This window comes from Neospora caninum, chromosome VIIa (assembly GCF_000208865.1).
Source record: "Neospora caninum Liverpool complete genome, chromosome VIIa".
NCBI lineage: Eukaryota > Apicomplexa > Conoidasida > Eucoccidiorida > Sarcocystidae > Neospora > Neospora caninum.
The window spans coordinates 719993-746632 of record NC_018393.1 but is presented as its reverse complement, the minus strand read 5'-3'; the positions used below and the strand labels follow the sequence as shown (position 1 = coordinate 746632).

Sequence of the window (26640 nt, the reverse complement as noted above, 5' to 3'; positions counted from 1 at the left end):
TGCAGAGAGTTTTAACATGTCTGTAGGCATATCTTTCTGTTTAATGCGGTGCGTGAGGTCTTGTGGGCGCGGAGCTCTTGGCGAACGCCGTCAGTGCACCGCGTTTGCCAGGAGGAACGGAAGAGGCGTTCCGCAGGCCCCGAGGCAACGTCGGTGACAGGTTGTGCGTGCTTTCTGTGAGGACACGGAAATGCCGTCATTTGAGATGCAGGGAAATGTGGAAAGTGTGTTGCGTGGAGACGCGTTGCATGCGCTCGACTTGGCAAACTAGAAGTTCTTTCTTGCGGAGTCACTTCTGGGAGTCGCTCGCAAAGGAGCTGCCGGTGCCCAGAGTCACGGCGTTCGAGGGACAGGTGAACGCAGCCTTGGCTTCTCCCGCAAGCTGGAATATTCCGGCGTTGTCTTTGCTCACTCGTTTTTCCTGCCCCGAGCTCTTCTGATTCGCCACTCAATTCGCTTTCCCTTGCTTCTCCGCTTTTTCCGCCTCGTTTGCACCTGTCGCTTTCTGTCCAGCATTTTCACGCTGCTCTCCGCAGTCGTGCTCTGCTGGCTGCCATTTAGCGAATTGTTGGAATGGACTGAAGACACGAGACGAATGCGAGGGGATGTGACGTGTCAGGCGAATACACACGTAAGTAGTTATAAATAGAAGTGTACATGTCTATATTCCAAAACTATCCATCGATGCACCACCGTGAGAAGACATCGAAAGTCGCGGACAGCCGTTCACAACTCCACGCACCTAGTACACAAAAAGCCTCTGAGGCACCGCAACTTCCGCCAGTGTTCTCCCCTTTTTACTTCCTTACCACAAGCGACCGGACGCGTTGCTTCTGGACTGTCCGCATCTCTAGGCGTCACCCCAAATTCTGTCTCTTGCACCGCGGCACTTAATAGGCTCTGTTCGGAAGTTTGTAGGGTTCCTTGCAATTCTCTGTGAGTTGAAAACAGAGGATTCATCCGGTCTTCCAGGACAACCACATGCGCACGGGGTGGATCGTGCCCCAGTTTCTTGCTGTCACCGCATGCACGTTTTCACGAATTCGGACACACACGTGCGCAATGAAAAGCACGGCCAGGGCGAACATGCGGCTCCTGACTGCCCCGACAACAGCCACACGCTTCCCTCGAAAGCGGGCGAAGGGGAAACGACGGAATACAAGAGGCAAGACGCCCGTTAAGTACGGCGAGCTAGCACCGCACCCAAAACCCTCGTAGGCTTCAACTTCGGTGGGGCGAAACCGGGACGCGCTTGACCCGGTGTACCGTGTCCGCTAGCGACACAACATGCGTGTATGCAGGCCAACAACACGCAGTGCAGATCCCGCAATCGAGACCCAGATCCATGCAACTACGTCTGACGTGTCCAAGTACGCAGATGCCGATGATCACGGGACTGGAGCAGTCACCTGACGGAGCGGCTGTTGTCGTGGCCGGCCACGTCTGACGCGTTTCTTTCGCGAGGAAGACGCCTCAGCGTCAAGAGTCGAAGAAAAACGCGTGCCTCACAAGCGTGCACATGCGTGACAATACAGGCTGCGCGTTTCTTGGTACACTTTCAGACACACACACGCGCGCGCGTTCCTCTTCGTGCGGTGTCGCAGGTCCGTTCCGATCGCGAAGCCCTCAGACAGGGTTCGCTGTCTTCTGCCAAAGTGTTCGAGGGACGGGGCGGACGCGTTAGAATATCTTACGTAATGTGCCTTTGCATTTACTCAGAGTTATGCAATTTGTCGGTAAGTATGTAACCAGCGAGTCCCTGCCGCTGCGAGCCCAAGAGAGACGCACTGTCCTGTTTCTCCTAGTCTATTTCCCTCGTGACAACCTGTGTCCTTTCTTTTCTTGCGTCGGCTTGGCCACTTTCACCTCCCTCTTGGCCGCTCAAAAGGGAGGGGCGGACCGCGATCGCCCGCGTCCACAAGTGCGTTCCACGCGCAGCTCGTTTCGCAAGTAGCGAACACGAATCCCGTAAATAAGTGGATATAATCTCACAAATGCAACCATGTATGTCGTCTGTGCGGGGTCAAACGCTTCTCTGGAGTCGCTCCAGTGTTCTGACGCAACAAACTCCGGCTAATAAGTCATTATCCTTGTTCCTCGTTTCGCGGAAAATAGTCCGCCGGCGCCTTGCCTTGCCTGGTCAGGCGCGTCCGTTTCCCCATCGAGCTCTCTTCGAGAATCTTTTGAACGTTGGTGGATCTGCGACGAACGGGTCCTTTTTTCTGCCGCGATGCGAATTCTGGTGTCACTCTGTCTTCTCTTCACTACTTGCTAGTCGTGCAATTTTCCACAGATGCACCTACTCACATAGACATCTATGAACATGTGAATACGAATACAGCTATATATATATATATATATATATATCTATAAATATGTATATATCGGCCGAGGTTGTTGTGTACGTTCCGAGCATCATGTCAGATGGCACACGCTCATTCAGCGGATGTGTGACAATCTTGGTCTCCATATACGAGCACGAATCTGTTGGACTACTCGACTCGCATGCATGCACATGCATAAATAATTCCACACGTAGCAAGTGGGGCGGAGAGAGTCTCGATGCGTTCGAACGTGTCCGGAAAAAGGGTGATTGCCCATTTCCCTCCTGCTCTCTGCCGCGTTACGCGATGGAAAAGTACGTGATGTGTTTGTTCTTGCGCAGAGCCTCCATCATTTCTGCTTTGCTCGCAGGAAACGCGGTTCCATCGCCGAAAAGCACTCGAAGCAGCGGATCTTTGCCAACCGGCCACTTCCGCATCTTCTTCCCATGGACGACAGAACGAAGCTGCCTCAATCCCTTCTCCAGGCAGTAGTTGGTGATGAAGAGGTGAACGTCCTTCTCGGTTGTTGCACGCATGTCTCCGTTGATAAGCCGAAGCAAAGTCGACGAAAACACGCGATTGCGCACGTCTGCTCCGCGGCGAACAAGTCGGCCGCCGACCATGTCTCCCGCCTGAACTTCACCGTCGAGCGCGCTCCTGGGGCAAGAGGCGAGACTGGGAACTTCCTCGTGTTCTCTGGAGATTCCAGGTGCGCGCGCTTGCAGCGCATCAGCGCCGTCCTCTGGCGCCTTCCCTCCGGATTTTCCTTCATCTTCACCTGAACCTTTCCCAGCGACGACTCTGCCTCCCTCATCGGAGGTTCCCTGGTTTGCAGAGGGCCTGGCCGCTGCGTGCGACTCCGTCCCTGTTCCTTTGTCCAGTTCTCTGTCTCCTCTCTGCTCTCCTGGGGCTGTCCGAGCGTTCTCTTCTCCGGGCGGCTTCCCTGCACCTTGGCCCCGCCGTGGCGTTCGCCCTCCGCCGTCGATCGTTGCGCCTGCGTCCCCTTTGCGCTCCGGCGGCGCGGCGGACGGCCTCGCGTTCTCCTCGCCCGCAGGGATCTTCTGTTTCATCAGAGCCAGCCGGTCGAAGAGCCCCAGACGAATGCGCGTCACAATCGGCGAAGGGATCGTTTCCAGCTCTTCGCGCCGCAATTTCTGCAGCGCCTCCGCGCCGTGGACCGCGGGAGAGCGCTTCGCTTTCTCGTCCTTCCTCGGAGTGGCCGCAGCCCGGCCCCGCTTCTGACGCGCGCGGATCGTCGCTCCAGACGCGCTCTCCTGAAGAAAAACGGCCTCTGCAGTGGACTTTTCACAGGGCGGGACGGCCCCTTCAGGCGGGGAGCAGAAAACGCGCGATTTCTCGCGCACGCCTGAGCCATGGTTCGAACTCAAGGGGAAAGAACGGGAAGGCGGCGGGGACGCACCAGCACTCGCTTCGCGTGCGTTCAGTTCGGGAGACGAAGCCAAAGAGGCGTTCCGCAACGGAGAGCGAGACGCGAGAAGGTTTCCGTCTCTCGCCTTGCGACTGCGCCGCGTCGCCTTCCGACCCCGCGGACACTCCTGAGGCTTCGCCGAGAACGCCTCGCCCCGCACCCCTCCTTTCCCAGTCCGCGGAAAAGACGCGTCTCCAGCGGTGCAAAGGGACGCAGGCGCGTCAGAGGACGTGGGAGAGAATAGGTCGTTGTCGGAGTGTGTGTCTTCTGGAGTCTCAAGATCTGGGGCTCTCTCGCTGTCCTGCTCGGGATGAATCTGTGTCTCCCGTCTTTCCATCGTCTGCTGTTTTGTCTCGCTCGAAGCGTCGACAGCTTTCCCCTCAGTGTGTTCGTGTCTCCGCTGCTCCTGGCCTTCCAAGCGGGGACTCCTGCGAAGCGGGGCGTTGAGCTTCATGGCCCTGGCAGAAGGTCGCGAAGCGTTTCCGCCTCTCCGTCTGTTTTCTCTCCCCTTCTCTCCGTCTTCCCCCGCCTCGTCGCTTCGGTCGACACAGGCCTGACCTCCCTCGTGGCCACTCGGCTTTCTGCTCTCGCGCGCCTCGGCCTTCATCGTCTGGTCGCCGCTCCTCCTCCCCCTCCGTTTCGTCTCGCTCGTCGTCCTCCTCTCCAAGTCGCCTGCCTCGGCTTTCGGTTTTGCGTCTGACCCTCCACTCGGCGCTGCCCCGCCTCGCTCAGCAGCTGGGCCTTCGCCGACCTTCGCCAGGCTGTCGCGTCTCCGCTTGTGCATCTGTGATGCGTCGCCCCTCGTTTCCACAGGGGCGGGATCTTGCCTCTTCTCCCTCTTCCCCCTTCGGCTTCCCTCTGCTCGCCTCTCCAGCCGAGCTCCGCCCCATTCACTGTCCACATCAGACCGCTCTCCCGCGTCGTGTTCTCGCGCGTGGTCTCTTTCTGTGCTCCTCTCCAGGGGGGTTCGTGCGACCTCTCTGCGGCGCTCTTTGACTTTCCGAAGAACCTCGACAGCTACTCTCGCGACGGGATGCCGATCCCTCTCCTCTCGGGCCTCCTGCGAACTCGGCTGCGCGTGCGAGTGCCCAGAGGACAGTGACCGGTCTAGCTCCGCACCCTGCGGCTCGGCGTGTCGGTCCCAGGGCGCAAATCCGTGTCGTCTCTGCGCAGAACATTCTTCCTTCTCTCCCTTCCCTCTTCCTTCCCGCCCCGCCGGCTTCTCCCTCTTGCCAGCTTCCCTTGCTCGCCACTGCGCGGCCTCCCACGAGGCCTCCAAACAGCACGCCGCTGGTACTTCGCCGTCGCGGCCAGAAGCGAACGAGAACTCTCGCGCTGTCTCTCCACCTCGCAGGTCGTCACGCAGCCTGTAGAAGGCCTCCGCCTCTCCGCCGTCGGTCCCGTCCGAGCAAGAAGGACCGTAGAGCCGCGGCAAGTGCTCCACATGGTCACGACCCCCCAGCCGGCCCGCCGGCAAGCCTTCGCCGTCGAAAAACGCATGCGGCCGACACCTCTTCCTCCACAAGCACGTGTCACACTCTGGGCACAGGCTTCGCCCTCCGCCCGCGTCGCCTGCGTCGCCACTTCCGCGCCCTGGGAAGCTGCCGCAGCCTCCGAGGGAAGTCTCGCCCAGCGACGCGGGCGCCGTGGCAAGGCGGGGAAAGCCTGGCGGCGGGACAGCTCTGTGCGCCCGGCCTGAAGGCAAAACGGAGGCAAAGGAAAGACGTGAACGCGGAGATACACGACAGAAACGGGGGCCCCGAAACGCGATTGTCGCCCTTTCCGCTGAGCAGTGGCCGACGGCTCTCGCGGCCGCTGGCAGGCGAACTCGCCTCTGTAGGCGACTTTGAGGACCTAACAGATTTTTCTGGTTTCTTTTCCTCACTTGCGCGGCACGCAAACTCCCCTGAAAGGAGAGGCCGCTCGTGCTGACAACGCGCTCGCTTCCTCTGCACCACGGCCTCTCGCTGCCGCGCCGTCGCCAGCCGTGCCTCGTCGACGGGTTCCGCGCCATGCCACGAAGGGAAACGCTGGCGACTTCCTCGCGCTCTCCGATGCGTCCCAAGCCAAGCAGCCTCTCTCCCGTCCTCGCTGAACTGTCTCTCTTGGAGGAATGGCGGCGCCGGAGGCGGGCACCGCGCTCCGCGCCTGTCTCCTGCAGCAGTGTCTCCGACTCTCGCGCGGTCACAGTCCTCCACGTCGCCCTCGCCTCGCCAGTGGGAAGCGAGAGGCGCCTTACTTTGTTCCGAAAGATGACCATGTCGCTGGAGCTGCAGTCGTGAAGGGAAGTGGCGATACAGCTTCTCTTCTCTCAGACGGTTTGCGTGGCCGAGATTCCCCGCGGATCCTTTCCTCTGGTCGACGCACTCCGACGTGCACGGGTCAGTGAGCCTCTGAAAAAGCGGGAAAGTTTGAACGTTGCCGGAGCGGCCTGCGTCGACTCCAAACCGCGTCTCCTCTCCGTAGAGCGGCAGAGCGGGGAAAAAACGCTGTTCGTCCAGGAACTTGGAGTCCGACGTGGAGTGTCCCGGGACGCGAACTTCCGGACGCGCCTTGCCGCCGCTGTGGGAGTGGACGTGCGAGTCATCTCTCGGACGCGTCCAGCGCAGGGAGCCCCTGTGAGTGAGGAACGCGAACGGCATCTGATCGGCGTGTTCCGGGGGTTCGCTCGAACTCCGCGCCTTCGAGGACGCCCTCTCGTCCTGTCTCCCACTCCCCTCAGGCGCGCGCAGATAGACAGGAGACAGCGCAGAAGGCCCGTCAGCCAGCGCGAGCAAGGTGCGGTGTTCCAGCTGCAGGGCGCTCAGCTGTCTCTCCAGGCCGCGCATGCACCGCTCCTTTTCCTGCAGCAGAAGGTGGAGGTCCTCGGGCTGGCCGGGGTCGGACGCGTCGTAGAAGCCTGACTCGAAATGCACCAGCCTCTTCGTCTCCGAAGGCACGTCGCCTCTCCTGCGCTCCGAGTCGCGCACGTCCGTGTCGGGGCTTAGGGCCTCTCGCGACTCCTCGCCAAAGAGAAGAGCCGACGGAAGCCAGGTCCAGTGCGGGGTCTGACATCCTGAGGTCCGCGTGCGTTGCGGGTTGCACTGCGGACAGGCACCTGGCGCCGCGTCGAGACTCTGGAGGTCAGCCCCGTCCCCATCCGCCGCGAGAGCTTGTTCCTCGCAGTTCCCTGAAAAGCACGCAACGGCTTGCTCCTCCTCCACCGTCAGTCGCCGCGTCGTCTGCTGCCACAGCAATTGCTGGCCGCCCGGAACCAGCTGTCCCCAGAACGCAGATCCTTCCTCTCCGGTCGTGGGCGACCAGTCCTGTCTCTCGGAAGACTGTGGGGCGGCCAAGCCGCGAAGCGAACGCCTGGACGCGCGCCTCGAGGCACAAGGCTCGCGGGTTCCCTCAGCGTCGCGTGCGTACATTCGCGACGAGGCACTTTGCTCCCCGATGCGCACGCCCCTGTCGCGCTGAGCTCGCTCGTCTTCACTGAGCTCGCTGTCGGCCTGCGACATCGCGCTCCGCGTCTCCGGCCGCACCGGGAGCGTCGCCGGGGCCTCTTCCGATGCGTCCCTCGGGGAACAGAAACACGAGTGGTGTGCGTTTCTGCGTCGGAGAGCGCCGTCGCCTCTCGCGCAGTCAAAGGGATCGACTTCCAAGCAGTGCGCCGACGCGACCTCATGATGCCGGTCCGGGGAGCGCCTGTCACCGTGAGGGCCGGTGTCCTTCCGCAGCGCCTGTTTTCGCGTTCTCGCCTCTCCCTCCGTCCCCCAGTGAAGTCTTGCATGCGCTGACGGGTCCGAGCTGGCCGGCGGCCTCCCGGCAGATCTCGAACAGGCGCGACGCGCCGAGTTCCGCTCTTCCGGAGCAGGCCGGCTCTCGCCGTCTCCGTGCGCCGTGCTTTGCTCTTCTCGCGCATTTCCGTTCCTCGCTTCGACTGCTTTCACGTGAGCCGCGTGGGGCGCTTCACGCTTCGCCTCTCTTTCCTCGGGGAGTCTGTTTCGCCAGCGCTCGCGCGTCCGCAGCCTTTCTTCCGTTTTCCGCCGCTTAGGCTCGGAGCTCGTCCCCGTCGAGGCCGGAGACTGCGCTCCTCCGGCCAGCCTTCCCGGTCTCCAGGGCGCGGATCCTGTGTTCCCCTCTTCATTCGCCTGGCGGGAGGCGCGCGGGAACGGCTGTCCGCAGCCCACAGGCACTCCGTCCTTTTCCCGCCGCCTCCGTGTTTTCTTGGCGAAGTCAGAGTGGAGTCTTTCCGCAGCGTCGAGTGCCGCCACACTGGTCTCCTTGGAGTCGCTCAGGGTGCACGAGCAGTCCTCTCGAGAATGCGGGTAGGGTGGAGAGTACAAAGCAAGTTTCCGCACAGGGTCAGAGTACGAGATTTCGCTCACGTGGTGATGCCCCGCAGAGACAGCCGCGTCCACGTTCTTGGACTGCCAGGGCGTCGAAGCCGCTCCACAGAGATTTCGGGATCGGTCACCCGGCTGGGCGCGCGCGTACGCCCCTTCCGTGAGATCATCGTACGAGCGCTCGGTAGACGCCACAGCGCCGTTACCATGGAAGGAGAGCTGGAACCAGGCGTTTGGATGTGCCGTCGCCGAGCCGGGACGAGAGACCTGGCGAGGCTGAGACGTCGAGGCTTCAGGTCCATATTTTCGAGAGGCGGAACGCGGTAGCGACTCCTTGGGATGCGGCAGTCCTCGCGCTCGACTGTGGCGGCGGTTCCAGTCGGTATCTGGCCACTGATTGACAGGCTGGAAATAACTTTCTCCGTCCCGGGCGACATCTTGACACTGCGCTGGCGGCGACTCTCCAGGAAAGAGTGGAAACGACGCATCCACAGGGAAGGATTCACAATCGCCTCCCATCCAGTTTTCAGACTCTCTAGGCAGGGGAGCCTTTGTGTGCATCGACATCCGATGATGCCCCCGAGGAATTCGTTCGGGTAGCTTTGACGCGGAAGATGCATGGCGGAAGAGTTCCGCGGCGTCAAGAGCTGACGATCGATTTGGAAATATTCGTTTCTCTCTGGAAGTTTTCGCGTAGTCACGCACGTCCTGATTAGCGAAGGACGGCGGCTGTGGAGGAAGCAAAAAGGAGAGACTGTTATGTGGCATAGTATCTACACCCGTAGATGACGGAGGGTTCGATCCCTGCAATGCATCTGTCTGCTTGCTGTGGTACCGCTCAGGTGCGAACTTGCCACCTTGCTGGTCCCGGTCATACCCTGCACGTTTCCCAACTGAAGGCCGGAGTTCTCAGGACGACTCTCATACCCGTAAATCATATCGCCATCCACGACTGAGCAAAGGGATACAGGATGGCCTCGCTTCCTGCGGAACAGCAGATGCAAATATGTCTTGACAGAGAGGACCCCGACGTAGACGCGGCTTTTGTCTCATCGGTAATGCCCTAAGCGACTAACCCAACGAGGTGATACACCGCCGGGACACAAGAAAGATGTCTCCAGAACAGACGCCAAACAAAGGATAATTATCGGTTGTCATTTTTTAGCAAAAATTCTTAGTGCACCGTAGGGTATTCGGCCTTTTATGGAGGGGGCAAACGCCATCGAATTTCCAGCAGTGATGGCGGATTCTGCTAGCAGTTTCCAGTCCGGTATACTGTCAAACTGTTCAAGAAATCCGAAAGCCAATCAACCACAGAACACTGTGCCGTTACCCTGCACTGCGTGTCTGTATGCTACCAAACCAGATGGCATCTTGCCGGATATCGCAGATCAAAAAGCAGCTATTGATCACGCCACAAAAGCACACACTTCTTAAGCAAGAGCGGCAAAACAGATAGCGCACTCAAATACCTCGTTCACGGGGATCGAAAAAAGTCGTACGGGCGACGTTAAAACGAGGGTCTGGTAAAATCAGAGAGGCGGGGTTGCCGGGATTGTGTAGTTGCACGCAAAGAAACGGACTAGAGATAAACGGTTGGACAACTTTTTAGGACAGTAAAAAGTCGGCGATGGAGATAAACACGAGAAACGCCTTACTTTTATGACCCACTTTGGTGTTTTGCATCTCCCAAATATGGCCCTTTTCTCACCGAGAAATTTTGCCACCCCAGTGGTTCGTGTCTTGACAACTTTTGGGGCACCGGATGTGGGACAGTGACCTCGGTAGAGGTGAAAGGGTGGTTTACAAAACGTCCGGGGATGCCCCTGCCGCAAGGAATCGGCCGCAGCCAAGAGAGACTTCCGTTGCTACTTTGTCTAAAGTTTGTGTGTGCAAAACGTCGGCTCGTGTGTTTACATACGACTGGTATACTTCTTGTTAGACGAACTGTTCTCTCTGTTTTTATCCGTCATGTTTATAAAGCATGCGTCGGGGGGTTCTGTTGAGAGCGTGTGGCGGGGGCGGCATCCTTGTAGCGCGCGACTGCACCGTCTTTCCAGCTGCCACATGGGCGCAACCTGCAGGTCAGCCGCCCCGAGCGCGGCGCACCGGCCTCACACAGGGGAATAACAGATATCTCTCCAATTCAGCAAGTAGTGATTATCCAAACGTAGATGAACCTCTCCATACGGGTGAATAATGCGGGAAGCGTGCTGGATACGCTGGGAGAGTAGAGCTACTCTCAACCATGCTTCCCCCCGCACTGGCAGCTGCGACGCAGTCACGCGGGTACCACGTGTGCAAAGAAGACAAACGCTAGACTTGTCATCGACTCACAATCACTCTTCCCCTCAAGCTTTTCCCATGTTCCACGATTTTGGTAGTAATGATGTTCTTTGTCACGTGGGATGGGTACTCCACTGGCGGACTGCGTCTCACCCACGATGTCTTCTGCCAGCGCGTGGCGTCGCCCGCTGGCTGAACCCACCGGGGACGAGGGAGGATGGTCTCGAGGTAGAAGTCTGAAGCAGTTTTCCATGAATAGACATGTATCATGTGCTCCACTTGAGTGTGGCTTCTACCCAAGCATTAAGTGAATGGATCTCACGTCGACTTCCGATCGAGCTGCTCGACTTCTTGGCTGTCGCAGCAATTCTGACCTGGAGCTGGCATGAGCCCGAGATCTGTTCGGGACGGCAGTTGCAGTTTTCGGCGACATCTCCTGCCCCGTAATGCGCCACAGATGCGACAGTTTCAGTTGCATGCTGGTCAAAAGATCCTAGGGTGCACAAGTGTTCCTCCCGTGCTCCTCGATGTGTTCCAGGTGGAGCAACTCTGAGGTACCGCGCTGTCAGCGTCAGACTCGTCCAGTAGGCGTCAGGCCCAGAACGGAGGAACCGCGCCTCCGAAAGGATAACAATTTGCAGGGTCGGAGAAAGTATTCTCTGAATAAGGCAACTAATGCCTGAACGTCGACGCGGAGCAGCCCTACCACAACCGCTGACACAAGCATGTGACTACGGGGTTACACCTTCCCGACGAGTGTGTCGTAGACACAGCCAGAAATTGATCAGGCGCGGCTAGCGAGCAATGCCACGCTGGCGAGGTGAAGACAACTTTTAACCGTCAGGGTGTCACATGCAGATGCGGGGGGACAGCCTCAGCACCTAAGTAGTCCTGTGTTGCCATATAGGACGACAGCCCTGACGTCGTTGACCTACCTCACGTAATCGATGGAGGTACCTAGGGAAACCGTAAGCACATAACCAGCAATATGGCCCAAGCTAGGTCCATTCCCTTGTTTCACGTGACCACGAAGGATAGCCTTAATTGGACCCCTGTTCTCTGTGTGTCATCCTGTACCTCACCCGCGGCAACGGGATGGAGGGCGTGTCCGTAGAGACTCTGTTACCGTCACAAACAGTCAGCCGGGGAGCGGAAACAGGAAGAACGGACACAGCGGCACACTCACCAATTTTCCCGTCGCTCAAGACGCATATGCGCTTCACCTGTTTCCGAGTGGTCCACGTGTTTAGAACACTCAAAACCCCAATTGGAGAAAGCCCGTTTCAACCTCGTTTTGTCTCGTGGACTGGCAGATGCTGCCGCCATTCGTTCGTGAGAGCGGCCTACTGCCGGGTGGGTGGTTTGCAATTCGCAAGAACCGTAGCAGCCAGCCATGATATAGTTGGAGCAAGAGGACACCTTGCTCAGTGAGAAATTAACAAGCACGCTGCCAGGATCCGAGGACCGTGTTCAATACACACTAACATGTCATTTTTGCCTATGGACCCTGCCTCTAGAGTGTACGTAATGGGCTATTGAGGTTCCATTAATGGAGGCTGGGGCCACAATTCGCATCGCTAGGGTGGGACTGGAGACCTACGGATACATGGCTGAAGGAAACTGTGCCTAGTTGCAGAGACCTTCGTACAAAAAGTCGACTTTCTTGATTACGTAGGAGCCTAATGGTGTGTCATGCAAGCCAATTCCATGTGTAAATTAACTACGGACAACATGCTTCCTCCACGTCGTACAGAGCCACTCTACAGTAGCCATTCGCCGGGGTAGTTGGGTTCCTGTGTCCGATCACGTGTGCGAGAAACCTGTGTTCTGCGGCACGATGCTGTGAAAAAGACGCCTGCCAACGCGTGGAACTCCCAGTTCGAGCCTGCTACAGTTCTCCACTGACGCCTCCACAGCAGTGACACGAACCGTCGATGACACCCATAGAGAGATGGCAAACAGGTCTCCGGGGAGGCGGACCTGGTTTGCTCATCCACAGTGCTGATACGTAAAGTGATGCAACAAGAGCAGAATACGGCTGACATATCGGTGTCGTGCAGAGGAGGCAGAGATGCACACAGTGAGCCGCCAGTGGCGCCGTCCCCCTCCCACGCAGGGTTTGGCGTATGTATGACACACGCGAGAGTCGCAGAATGTCAGGCGCGTAGCATATAGAGGTCGCAAAATCGTTGGGACCAGGTGCGTCACAATTTGTAAGTCGTTGTGGCGGTTGCTGACAGGGTAAAGCTTTTTCTGCAAGGCCCTGTTTAGGGTGTAAATCCTGCTCGGCGACAAGATACCTGGGCGAGCCGCCTGCCGTTGAAGTCAAGAACCGAAACGAGTTCCAACCCGTTTTCTGTGGAAGCAACTGTGGCGCCCTGTCGCGGCAGCTGGCTGCTTTTCTTTTTGCGGAACTGAGCAGTGATCAGTTTTAAAAGTTGCCGAGCAGACGTAAAGTCAAGATTGCACTCGCCAACCAAGGGCATCTAGCGAGACACACGTTTCGTGTCTGTCGTGTACGAGAGTGCAAGACGCTCGCCCTTCAGCATTACGTACCGTTCTGTGCTTCTTCTCCCCCAGGCACAAGCCTCACTACAGGAACTTTTGATTGCAAAAGTTGAAAGTAGCACCAAGGTGCACTCGGATTCCACAGTAGACCTTCGTACTGCTGCTACACATCTTCCACGGATGCGCAGCCACCGTGGGCATACACAATGGCTGGGACGTGGCAGAGACTTGCCACTTCAAGCAACGGCGGCTACGCCAAAGCGGCACCACAACACAACTTGTGCCTGCCGTACCGATTTTCTGAATACGTTTTAGTAGGTTTGTGGTATCGGCGAAATTCTTTCGAGGAGGAACGCGCCGAGTAGAAACAGTCCTAGAGTTGCTGCGGCCCATGTCATTATTGCCGAACCATTGCTAGGCGTGCGCGAGCATAAGTGATGTGGTAGGAGAAAGGTCGCAGGGTTGACCTCGACTCTGGCCGATTGAATGCACGGGATGAACCGCCTCCTGCCCTAGAGTGTTGCCTTTGCTTACGTCTTTTCCGTGTCTTGATTTCCTCCTCAAATCAACTTACCGTTTTTTGTGCCCTTGCATTCTGAGCAGCATCGCTGTGAAACGAGTCAACTCTGTGCAATCCCCGTCGTGGCAACTTCGTGGACGACAACTGGCGGCCCCAGTAGGCGTGGTGTCTGCAGGAGATTGCGCATAGAGATCTTCTGTCGCACTGTCGGGTTGTCCCTAGTGGGGCGTAATTCCCAGTTCTCTCTGCTTACTGTTTTCTCTTTGTTTATTACCTTTTTCACGCTGTGATGAAACTGTCTTGGCCTTTTACTGTGGCAAGGAGCAAAAGCAAGACGCCGTCTCTGCGGCTCCGGAGCTTTGTCTCGTACGCCGGTGGTGAAAGCAGCCTGTGCTTCTGTTAGCAGTTTGCCCCTGGCATTCCCCCGCGAACAAATTTCTAGGCACCTGTTTTGTTTCTTAGCATCGGGCAACGCCTGCACATCGGCATTAACGCTTCGCTGGACGTGCTCTGTCAAGCCCCACATCGCGTGCTGGCACGCCTATAAGGAGGCCACTCCGCTATGTATTGCTAGACAGCGGCAAATTCCTTTGATTCCGGATTGTTTAGGTGTTTTGTAGTCCCAGGGCGCTTTTAACAAACGCCTCTGTTGTGCAACGACCAAGGCACCTGTGGCGCCAGTCTTGTTCTGATGTTTAGCGTGTTCCGAACAGTGAATATCGTTGTGGACGGTCCCATTGATTCGGCTTTTTGTCGCAGCGATATTCCTCGTGTCTACTGATCATGCAGCAAAGTTCAGTCGTCTGGCGTGCCGGTCTTCTTCGTCCCGCCCACGGCCACAACAAGTCCCAAGTAGAAAATCCTGCGAAAATGCTGGAGCCCGCGAGCAACACCCCTGTTCCCCATGAACACCGGTCGTCCCCGCAGGCGTTAAAGCCTGGATTTATCCAAGCACGTTGTTTACCGCCTTCGATGATGAACTTAAACAACGGCGATATGCCGCCGAAAGACACATCGTCCACTGTCTGCCGGTCAGGATGCCGGGACCAAGAACTGATGGTGCACTCGCCAATGGCCTGCCATCAAAACTCCATCATTCCTAGTATCAGCTCGTCTTCCATAGACTCTGCGGCTTTCTCATTCGAGGACGACTCCAAACAAACGGAAGGCAGGTCGCTGTCCATCCTGGAGGAGTCCACAGTGGAATGTTCGCTGCCCCCACTATCTCGCATGTGTTCGATCAATTTGTCTTCGCCGAGCACTTCCCCAGTGTCCGCTCATACATCTGCGTCGCCGCCCCACTCGCTGGTCTGCGCAGATTTGGACGCCCCCTGTGGAATTGATTCGTCAATGCATGCCTCAGCTGATTCGGCAGAACAACCGTCAGATCAAAGTGATTCGTCGACATTCCAGTCGGCTTCCACGGCATCGACACCACCGGATCTATTTCAACCAGTCGCAGCAAAGCTGGTGAACCATGTGGCAGACCCCGATCTGTCTAGCGGATGCACACTGTCCACGTCGAACTCGGGCCTCAGCGTAGCTCCGCAAAAGCACAGCCGAGATAGCTCCGATACCACGTCGACCGCGGTGTGCTCAGAACTGACAGGGTCGGGAGTAGAGGGCGGTTCGTTGGCGTCTCACTACGCGGGCAAGCTGCTACATCCGTCGTGCACAGCATCGACCAATGATGGTACTCCTTGCTGGAGCGTTGGTGGCTCTCTGTGTAACACTGAGGAAAGCAGCGCACTACAGACAGTGGAGTCCGGAGACTCCTGTCCACTGTCGGTCCCGAGCTGCCAAGAACCGGATTGTGCTGCCGCCTGTAGACAGCCGCCATCGCACAGTGGGTGCGACAAGAGTGGTCCCGTCTCCTTTTCGCTCGTATCGCCGGGCAGTCGTTCGAATGATTCAGATTCGATTGAGGCCGCCAGTCCCCGAGATTTGGCCGACACAGCAGCCACCAGTGGATTATCCTCGGTGATGAAGGGACAGGAAGTTGGCGTGAGCGAAGCTGATGCTGCGACTGCTGTAGGGGTGTCGGCCAGAATAGAGGAAGACAATACAATGGAAGCAGCGAACTCTGTTGACGACTCGAGCGACACTCTTAGCACAGCCGTGGTTGTCCCGCGTGGAGTTTGGTATAACCGCTCCACATGCTGCTGGCTCGCCTGCGTCTCTGGAGTCGGCAAAAGACTTTACGGTACGGTCGCTGTTGCAGATTGTCACTAAAGTTATGTATCCGATGTGAGCTGGGCAGAAACCGCGTAGGGAGGAATGCTGCAGGGTGGCAATCCATGGGCCGGGTGCTGTGATGACGTACAGTGTCTGTATACAGCCACTATAGCAGCACGCTCGTACTCCGGACAGTTACCAGTTGTTAGGCTGTCAAGTAGCTTACCCTTGAAGGGTCGCGATCACAGTCACTGACAAAGAATCTCGGGGAGTTGCCTTCGGTTGGCTCTTTACCACCGCGCACCATGTCTCTACGTTGAGTGCGTGCTTCAGGTTCGGCGGGCGCTGGTGTGGAGGGGACACGCAATTTGGTCTTTTCTCCGTGTGATCTGTGCGCTACAGTGTTCAGCGCGAAGCGCCTTGGGTTCGACCGAGCGAGGCAAATGGCGATTGACTGCAAGAACGGATGCCTGACACCGGAGGGATTGGCTGCCGCCTCAGACGACAGTGGGGGCGGGAACAGGGCCGCCGCAAACTTCGCAACGAAGTGCCGGCGGATAACGGCAGTGCCAGGAAAAGTTGCAAAAAGTGATAGAGCAGCCTCTGTCAGTGCCGGTGATGCAGAGTGGAGGTCGTCAACAGAGGCGGGCTGGGCACACCACAGCAGTGACATCGGGGAGATTGCTTCATCGGGACTCGCCGTACACGCCCCGTCGTCTGGCGGGAGCATTGCTGGTGATGGCTCCCGCGAGGATGATAGCACTGGTGTCGACACCCCAGGAGCTTTAAGCCGGAGCCGAAGTGCAGAATGTAGCAAAGAAGTGATTCCTGTCTCCGAAGATGGTGCAGCATCGAAAGAGGTAAGCCCCCAGCTCCGCCAACGAGCATTCGTTTTTGTAACGAGACGCGACTGCCGAAACCTGTGAGTGTTTTTATTGAGTGGTTCAATACGTGCGCTTCAAAGAACAATACGCTTTCAACATCAAAGCTGTGTGATGCTCTACCACCTGCTCACGGTTTGTACGGTACAGGCTAGTGAAATTCCTTCTCTCGTTTCGGAACGGGCTCCTCGCAAACGGATCGTATCCAGTAAGTTACCTCATGAAGAGAATACGCGGTTCCTCGGGAAGATTGTTTCGGCTTCGAAGGCTCGCTGTTTGCCGACACCCGAGTCCGCAGCGTGTTCCCGTAAAACGGCACCACTGCACACTTTTATATCTGTAAGTGTTGCAGGTTGTGTTTTCGTCGTTCTGTTATGGCCGTTCAGGACGCGTCGTTTGTGTTCCACACCGAGTGAAGGGTTCGAACCGCAGGGAAAACGTGTGGCGTGTGGTACATTCTGTCTACTTGCACCAGGACGCATTGCTGAAACGCGAGCAACAAGCCGAGGCGCCAGAACGAAATCGCTGGTTCAGCATAATCGCCGCCAACAGGATGATTACTCAGCAGCGACTGCTCGAACGGCCAGCAAAGGAGGGAGTAGAGCTGGAAGTAAGTCCCATTGATATGCATTGGTCGGAAGCGAGAGGGGACTGATCCGTTGTAAACACTTCTGTTATGCAGGCGGTTCTCAGTTAGTCCGGTGTACTTCCGCTGTCTCACTCTCCAGTTACCTGGTGTAGTTCGACGTGCGGTATGGCGTCACACTCAAATCACGTTGTTGACGGCTTTTGACAGAACTGTCGGCCTTTGCGAGTGATACCTTCTCTTGTTTTTAGGGGTAAAGGAGATGCAGAGTTATGTGTGTCGAAGTGTCGACGCATGCGTGCTGTCTTTGTTTGTATAGCTCCACATGGAGTATGGTTCAACTCCCACACGAAGTCATGGACTTGCGCAACTGTCGGGCCACGTCGACAACTCTTGGTGTTTTCTTCCGCCCGCTACGGATTTGAGAAAGCCCGGGCAATGGCGATCGAGGCGCGTGTGCAGTCAGTGCAAGCTCTTCAGGAACAAGCTCGATCATACGAAACCTTGCAATGCAGAAGCTCTAGAACCCCGTCGGTCAAGGAGAACACTGATGGTGCATCGGGGAGAGCAGGAGTGGAGCCACCCAGCAGTCAGAGTATGGGGTGCAACAAGCGAACAAGAAGCTTGTCTGAGGAGACCGTCACGGAAGATATATCCGACATGGTGAGAGATGAGGCGCTTGCAATTTTATTGCCGGGAATACACGAAGCAAGAGCGTCCCTTAATTGCGAAGTAATATCCCTCAGAGGAAGTGAGAGAAATTTACTCAGCAGCGTCAGAGCCACTTTGTCAAAAGTGTCGCAAATTATGCAGGTTTGTGGAGCGTTGAAGAACGGTGTGCTGTTTCTGGTATCTTGTCTCAGGGCACTCCGCATCGTCGTGCACGCTCCGGTCGGACGACAGAGCTATTCGGTACCAGGCCATCGACATGGGATGACTCACCGTCGCAGCGACAGGAGCTGGGCCGTTGCACATCCATCGAGACGGTAGAACACAAGCAGTTGACTGAAAAGGAACAACAACTTCTCTGTGCCGGCAAGTTGGCCACCAACCTGGTCTTGTCTGACCTGCTTGAAGTCTGCCTGCCACAGCTCGAACTCTCGCCAACGTTACTCGATCGGGTCCGCTCGTCGCTCGAAGTTGCCGTGTGGGCAGTTAGCTCGGCTCAGCATCCTGCCGAACTGCAAAGTTTCCTTAGGCTCTTCAGTTGTTGCTTCATTGCTCTGAAAATTCCGTCGAACATGCCAAGCCAGACCCGCGTGCATCTGATCGAGGCACTGACTGGCACGCGACTGAAAATTTTACAAGAGTCCGGCGATCTTCAAGATGACGTGCAAGAAAGTGGAGAGGCACCCGTGTCAGACGAAGAGCTTGGAGGCGATCGCAAGTGACAACGGCTTGGAGCAAGTCGATCCGGGGCGCCTTCGAATTCTACACTAACTCCAGCAGAATGGATGCATGGCCGAGAAGGCCTATGAAGGCCTGTTGCCGGAATCAGCATCAGCAGAATGACAGCCATGAGCTCGATTAACGTTTGGGTAGACTTTTGCTGCCTGTCGTCTGCGCCACTGGTCAATGGGCTCAGGGAGTGCGTTGTTCAAAAATATCTGTAGTCTTAGTAGAGAATCGGGAGCCGGCCGGATGAGGGATATGCCTTCTTCAACTGAAATGGTGCTAGTTTTGACGGTTGTATCAATTGATGGCAGCCAGAAGGCAAATCGGCATTCCAGTAAAAATTCAAGTGCCCCTCCTATCTGCAGAAACTGCATGGTATGAGAGAGGCATAAATGCGAGGTGCTAGCTGGACGTGTATAGCATATGCGGTCCGGAATCCGTAGGGACACTGTAAATCCTGTTGTTTTCCGTTAGATGGAAGGAACATTGTTTCGTGTAAGTGTATGGAGCAGATGATAGACGAGTAAAGACATGGTGAGCGCCAGCGGATCGGATTAAACAGGTTTTTTGTTCGTTCCGTGGCTGTTGTTTTAGCTGTTCGTTGACGTCGGTGCGGCAGTGAGCATGAGACTGCCCACCACAAAACAGAAACGGCCAGATGCAAAGTAAAGCGCTGCCAATGCTGACACGATTACTTTGTCGGGCCACATGTCCGCCCCTTCAAGCAAGTGAACGTAACTCGAACGGAGACCCATGGTGGCAGCGGTAGAAACATTGGCATACTACATACGGACTGTTGCTTATACATGTAATCGAGTGACGGCTGGGCAGGCTTTGGTTCATTGAGCGACAGCCGGATACGCGTCTGTTATACCGGTGCCGGAAGACGCTTTTCAGTTGTGGTGGAATCTTCTGGTCAGCGTCGTTCACCAATAAGTATCGGGCGAAAATGATGAGACATTTGGAAGGTTTCACGGTGCCCAGTATAAGATAAAAAACTATAGTTCCTGTTGAGCCGCAGGGACGGTGCACGAGTTCTTGCACTCGTGAGCAACAAACCTCCTGCAGACAAGAAAAACAGGTGATTCACTGTCCCCCAATTAACATCATCAAACGAACGGTACCTCGCTCGATGGGGTTGGTCATGTGTCACCTTGGCTGTTTCACAACACATCTGGCAAACTTCCCCTGAATGACGATGATGATTCCAGGAAGATCGACGCTGTAAAGTCGCACTCGCATACGTTGGCATTTTTGTTTGTCTGCCTCCGCTTCGCAAAAACGGTAAATGGGTTTCGATCCTTCTGAGACATTGAGCAAATGAAATTCCGCCTCAGCTCAAGAATACTAATAAAGAATTACCAATTGAGCACCCCAGTTTAACAGTTTCCAGTGCTTCCAGTGCAGTGGTAGACTCTGCGTCGTTCTTGTGACACTGCTTCTTGCAAGAGTTGCGTGCCTTCGCTGATACTGGCAGCTCCTCCTCGCAGCATACGTCACAAAAATTGGTCTTGCACTTTTCCGTCATCCCCTCGCCCTTCGTTTGTAGCTTGTTACAAAACTCCGCCCTATATCATTATTTAATGGCTGGTGTCATTGATACAATGGTATTGGATCTTACCTCTCGAGGGCATGTTTCCTGTTGAGACACGTTTGCACGCCAGCTTCTCCCTCTGTGTCAACCTCCGTGAAGACAGAGACAGCTGAGCTGAAGGGGTTCGGAACTATGCGATTTTCCTGGAGCGGATGCTTCGGAGGCAGACAGTGTTTTTTCAGGCAGACGTGGTTGACGGTATCTGGCTCACCAGAGTGATATCAGCAAACGCAACACCTCCGCAATTCCATGTGGCGAACCCCACTGCGCCACCTTCCCAGCCTGGCAACACAACTGATGTCGCAGCGGTTCAACTTCGCTTTTCCACTTCACCTACCCTCTCTGCCAATAACACTAAAGATTGGAATGGGAGATCCGCCTCGGCCCGCATTCACGACGACAGTTCCTCCGTTGAACGTGATTGTAATGTTGTTCCACTCCCCTATCTTGTAACCTCCAAGGAACGACTTGGCTGCAGTGGTGAACAAGCCATCAGCCCTCTTCCTCAAGCGGGCAAAAGTGGGGCTCATTTCGAACAGCATATAGTTGTGCGGGTCCATATACTTGAATACTGCTCCGACAATGCCACCTGAAGACCGCAATGGCGGGATCATTTGTTAATGATTGTACAGAGTCCGATTACCCTCGCATTGCGGCAAAACTTTGAAAGAAAGTATTCCACTGTCGCAGCCTCGGTTTCCGCCGAGGACAGCTATGGTCGGCGTCTGGGTGCAGAACGATGGAAAGATGACAGCAGGGTAGCCTGGGTGCAGAAGATCTTACGTGTTCCTCGCGACCACGGACACTCGACTGCAGGAACACGAAATTAACGAGATTCCTGCGGAGCTGATCGCGTTGGATTTATATCTTACCGTTTGGGCAAGAACTTTGGGTTCTCCCCCGACATTTGTGCGGTATTCCCAACGAGCCGGCCCCCCAATGGTGTCGGACTCCAAAACGCTCCAGTTTTTGCGGAGACTTCCAACAAACTGAAGACAGGGTCACTTGTGCTTGAGCAAGGAGGATGAAGGAAGCCCGAACCATCATACCGATTCTCTGTAGTTGCTGCATGTCGCAGGCTTTGGTGGAAGGGCCTCAGTCCGCAACACACAGGGAAGGGCATCTACACGGACCATGTCGAAGTATGCACCATCAACTTCACTAGTGAAGAAGCCAATAGAACCGGACATGAAAGAACCGTCTATCAAATCGATTATTGCCTCAGGCTCAACAACGACGGGTGCTGTCGATTCCTCCACCACACTGATCCGCAAGCGTGCCTCTCTCATCTCGATCCGAACTGTGTACCATTTCCCCTCCAAATAGCCGCCATCGTCGACGCGGGCCACTTCGATCGGAGTTCCATCAGCAATGCGAAGGAGTCTCTTGAATCCGCCATTTGCCTGCAAAAAATTTTGCAGATTGATTGCTAAAGGCAACTCCAGCGTTTAACGCACCTGCCGCATTTCGAAAAGGAACATGTTTTCGAAGTCCTTCATCCGGAAGCCGATGCCAACCGAACCGGAGCCGGAAATGTACACATCGGTGGAGAGGATGCCATCAAAAAACCTCTTATTTCTGACACTCGCATATGTGCCCACAGCCGCAATGCCAGGATTGGCTGGAGCTACCACCGCTGTCTGGCTTAAGATTCTCCGCCCTCCGCGTCCACCCACCGGTGCCTCCCCTACTTTCCAGATCCCAGCTCCTGTTCGAACACTATCAAGACCCCGCCGCATAAAGCTGAGATGATGCGCTCACCTATTGCAGTCTTCGAATTATAAACATCGAATACATCATAGAACTCGGCAGGATGGAACGCAGTCAATTCCCAACTGTCAGCTTGGGTTTGCCTTGCACGAGTCAGTAAGGCCTGCATGATTTTTTGCAGTATGCACTCCTCTCAGAGAAAAAGGAGCGGCTTTACCTGTTGTAGCTGCTGATTTGTGCGCTCGAGTGTTGACGCGACTCTGCCAGCAGCAGTCTTCAAGTTCTCTGCCAGTATCAGGGCCTTGCTAAGCAGGCGCGCTGCCCTGGCCTAACCATAAAAGATCATAAAGCACTATTGGAACCCATCGAGGCTGCGAGTCCGGTCTTACTCTCAATTCTTCCTCCAGCACTCCTGCTGGCTTCAAAATCCCTCTGGCTTCAGATATAATCTGTGATAGAGAATTCAAGTGGTTCCTGCCGCTGCGTGGAGATGTGCAGTGTATGATGTTACCTTGCTGGCTTCTGCTTCGACCATTGTGATTACAGCTGAGCTTATCGACCCCACCCTAGAGTTGACCAAGACCTCCAGCTGACGGATTGCTGCTTGTGTTCCGGCGGTTGCCTTGTCATCAACCGTGACCGCTTGCTGTACAACTGAATCTGGTCTGGCACTCGTCATCTTTTAGAGGCACATCAACAGTCGTGGCACCACACTGAGTCGCAGAGGACGCTGTGACACCTACCACGCCGCTACTCAACGATGGCTCATCACGGACAGCATGGACTTCCAAGAAGCTACTGGACGGTTCTGTCTCTTGGGTCGCCTGAGGACATTTCACTGCCACAGATTCGAGGCGGAAGGAACGAGCCGCTCGTGGTCCACTATAGCTCTCAGAAGTAACGCCGTTGCTTTCGCTTCCTTCGAGCTCGTTGGGGGCTTGAACCATATGAACTCTAATGAGTCCACTCCGATCCAGAACGCCAGCGTGGATAGCTGCCAGACAGATGGAGCTATCATCAGAATAGATTCCCTCTTCGCCACCAACAACCAAAGCACCCTCGGCTGATATATATGGTAATTGGTCCTCTCGTACGCATACGTTGAAAGATCAGTGTTGCCCCTCACCACTGAAAAGGCAGTTTTGTGGACATTTCACCGTCAAGGAAGTGCCAGGCGGGCCATCGAAAGCGGCGTTCCCGCCAGGAGGCGTGGCGCAAGAAATGTCCATGTATGCCGGTGGTGGATTCAGCGCGTCCTGGTTTGTCGAACCTATACACGACATAACATTGGGGTTGCATGCTCTCGACAGGTTCTGTCTAGACTTACATATTATTGCAGACATCTCAACTTCCGAGGAGTCGAAGAACTCGAGCCCTTCGCCTCCGATGCCGACGGTATTGGCATCTTGGGCCTCCCGAGCATTGGCTCCCATAACGTAGCCCGTGATCTGAGACAATTTTTGGAGAGAGAATGATTTCTGGATTCAGGAATTGCCTCACGTCTTTCTTCATGTCAAGAGAGTAGAACGCGCCACGTCCGTTGCTGATTCCCAGGGGAACCGGATTGTTTAAGTCGACTCCGATGAACTTCAGCATTCGGTGGAGTGAAGCGAGTTGGTTCGCGCTGTGCAGATGAATCGGCTCGAGGCCATAGGCTGGGGAGAGGATGGATTTCTTCACGAGAATAACAGATGGGTTGATGACTTACCCGCACATGCCCGCACACTGTCTGATGGTTCTACAAGCCCATCGTTATCTGGAGTATTAAGTATTAATACTCGACGACGGACGACGACGGACCCGTCTAGTTATATTGAAGTTATGGTTACCTGGCGGTACAAAATAGGTACCTCCATATTCGCTGTCGCAGTAAGCCCGTAGCACCTTGGGAGCACAATTGGGTGCCACATAGTAGAAGCCCGATATCACTTGTGGCATTGAATTTTTGAGAATATAGCAATCCATGACTGGTGATGCCTCAGAGTACCCAGGAGTCAGACTGGAGGTGCTCGAGGGGCCGAAGAGCCTAGCGGCTACCCGAAGGGAGTTGTCTGGGAAAAAACATCAGCATTAGAAAGCTTCTCGTTTCCAGGAAAAGAGAAGTTTCGCCAACCTAAGGCAGCTAACTGGTCGGAAAGCGAGCCATATTTGGCTTCTAAGGAGACCAGTTTCTCCTTCGCCTGTTCCTTGTCCGCCTTGCAGGTAGCCAGCATCGGCATAGCCGCCTCTAATTCCGTTTCGTGTTGAGCAACCTGTGCGCTCGCCCGTGCAACAGCTTCGCCGGCATTGTGAAGTTCGTTTCCTGAAGTGAAGTCGACCTCTGCAACGAGTTCTAGAAAATACTTATCTCTAGCATCACTAGAGTTTTTAGCTACACCACAGCTCTGAACAATGGACCGCAGCCTGTTGCTGTATATGGCGAACTCGCGAATGCCATAAAGAAGGTCGTTGTCGATTCGTCTGTATACATACAAACATAACCTTTAGAGGTTGGATCAACAAGCAAGGAAAACTTACCCATTTACAGGATGGGGCTTCTCCAACGTCAGGCGGACGTAGCGTCCCACTTGACTTTTCAGATCATCGAGAGTGCTATACAGACTGTTCACATGATTGCTCGTGCAGGGTGTGAACGCTTTGCCATCTTCGCTGATGGTGATTGAGTAGCTCATAGCTGGATACTCCCAGTCGATTGCTGCGGTGTTCAGCTTGTACTTTTCCCCCAAGTCGATGTCAAAGAACACTGCAGCTGGCACCGCGTTTGCCGGAAAGTTTTGCGAGGCCCAGTATGTCTCCGAGTGGCCATCGATTGCGAACCCAGGCCCGTGGCTGGTATCGCCTGGCCTTGGATGGCTCGCTTTGGCCTGCTTGTCTTTCGCGACATTAGTCATTCCAGCCTTGGAGCCCTCCTGTGACAGACAGAAACTGCCTCCCTTCAACAGCTTCAGCTGGTTATTTGGTTGCAGCTCCCTGAGGTGTCAAATTAGACATTTGAAGAGAAAACAAGTCTTTATCGCCAACTTGCCATATGCTCCGCCCGTCGCTATATTTGTAGGAGTGTTCGCAGTCCTGAGCCACAATAGCACCGCCATCCAGATCAACATTGTCCTTTAAAACCATGCATTTGTTTTTTATCGGGTTGTACAGTTGTCCTACACAGATAAAAACAAATAGAGCCGTGCCATTATATTTGCAACCAGACAAGATGGTACGGGTCCGTACCAAGTTCGTTGTATTTCCAGAGTGCTCTACCATCCATCGCTGTAAGCGATGCAAGGCAACCGTCGAGAACAACGTCATCGTGTTCATCGATTTGCAGGCACATATCCTGATGAGGTTGGCTGTGGCACTGGAGACACAAACACGGAAGGTGACCGACAGCGAACCTGGTGAGGGCTAGTGATACCACTGTGAATCCGAAGTATCGGATTGCCAGCTCCAACAAGTTGGACAAGGTTAATTCCGAAATACTCGTATCGAGCGTCTTTCATCAAGATTCGGATTGCTTTCACACGGGTTGGATGCGGGAAGGTTATTTGCTGTTCGTAAGCAGCTGCGATGGTGTAAACAATTAATGCAGTGTGATAATGGGCAGCTGAAACACTCACGTACCGCTTGGGGCGTTCACATCTTGAAATGGTACCACCTCTTGGAACGGTTCCTTCCCATCGAAACTGACCGCAATCGAAACTGAATAGGAGAGTCAGCATGCGTTTCTGAGGTTAGCTGACAGCACGCCTCCCACCTTTCCCCGGTGCGTACGCCCAGTTGATGTTGATTCCATCCACCGTACGTCTATTCGTCAGAATTCCTGTCCAGCTCACAACGTCATTTTTGTGGTTCCCTTCGGAGCTCCAGTAGCCAGAGCCCTTGGTCAGGGCCTGGTCAGGTGAATACTCCCTCATGCCATTGGTTCCGACACTGAAGATGACATAGGGGACAATCTAAGGACTTTAGAACAAGTAAGGCACTCATACCTCGGGTAAACTGAGGATGCCTCCGCGGCAGCGATTTTGATGTAAGTTTTGTCAATAGCATCGGCGGCCTCCCCCTGTTCGAGGCCACAGCAGCCAATCGCCTTGGACGCTAAGCACAGCAAGAACCCTATTTCTACCGCTCGTGTAAGGTGCCACTTCATGTTGACTGGTGCATGCAGAAAATCAACACTGCTTCCCTTCTGCAGTCACGTGCGGAAGAGGGAGACAGAACTAATCTTTACGGAGGAGGGAAAGACACCCAGCCATTGGGCAGCAGGCCGCTGGCGCATTCACGGAATCTGGTGTGTACCTACAGCGGCACCCATCTTGCACGTAACAAAAACTCTCACCAAAACGCTCCGGAGGTACACCGCTTACATGTGTCTACGGACAAAACTATACATCCCAGATATTATGCAGACCAGTACATTTTCCTCCGGGCGTATCCTTTCATGAGGTAAGAGTCTTCTTCCCCTACCAGGAGGTGAACCTCAGCACGATCTCACTTGTGTTGACTAGGACGTGCGACATCAGGTTCTGGCTACTGTTCACGAGCTATTCACCAGAAAAACGGGTACCATAGGTATACGACCCAATGAAAAAGCCATACCTAGTAACGGTTTCTGCAACTCGAGTAATGGTGGGATGATAGGGTGGCTCTCCAATGCTCACACAGAAACCGGGGTAGTAGAAGTCAGATGTACAGGGACTTCTGGAGTGGACGAGAGGTACTGTTTGTTGCCAAGTGGTATGCCTCGGTGACTGCTGGTGGTAGCAAAGAGTAAGGGGACCCCGTAAAAAAAGGGTGTAAATGGAGTATGAATGGCATCCTGCGCAGACATCATGAAGTCACCGACTTCGCTTTTCTGGTTAAACTGCGGAATCACGGTACCCATTTCTCCCACGGGGCACGCATGCTCAAAAGAC

At 55.2% G+C, this 26640-nt stretch overlaps 3 protein-coding genes across 3 annotated transcripts; 1 reads left to right on the top strand and 2 right to left on the bottom strand.

The window, feature by feature from the left end:
* Positions 1-2623: 2623 nt before the first annotated feature.
* Positions 2624-8600, bottom strand: NCLIV_020030 (conserved hypothetical protein; the record flags this gene model as incomplete). The annotated part of the gene is made up of 2 exons (XM_003882197.1): positions 2624-5448; positions 5639-8600. The coding sequence occupies 2 exons, from the start codon at positions 8598-8600 to the stop codon at positions 2624-2626; spliced, it is 5787 nt and encodes a 1928-aa protein (XP_003882246.1).
* A 5578-nt stretch (positions 8601-14178) lies between these two features.
* On the top strand, positions 14179-18428 carry NCLIV_020020 (uncharacterized protein; the record flags this gene model as incomplete). The annotated part of the gene is made up of 5 exons (XM_003882196.1): positions 14179-15598; positions 15973-16430; positions 16927-17061; positions 17369-17676; positions 17861-18428. 5 exons carry the CDS (start codon positions 14179-14181, stop codon positions 18426-18428), a joined length of 2889 nt encoding a protein of 962 aa, XP_003882245.1.
* Positions 18429-20049: 1621 nt separating this feature from the next.
* Positions 20050-25874, bottom strand: NCLIV_020010 (putative F5/8 type C domain-containing protein; the record flags this gene model as incomplete). Its single annotated transcript, XM_003882195.1, has 12 exons — positions 20050-20228; positions 20364-20615; positions 21138-21429; positions 21484-21734; positions 22863-23006; positions 23064-23184; positions 23237-23439; positions 23850-24196; positions 24254-24706; positions 25345-25426; positions 25482-25657; positions 25714-25874. The coding sequence occupies 12 exons, from the start codon at positions 25872-25874 to the stop codon at positions 20050-20052; spliced, it is 2661 nt and encodes an 886-aa protein (XP_003882244.1).
* Between the last annotated feature and the right edge of the window lie 766 nt (positions 25875-26640).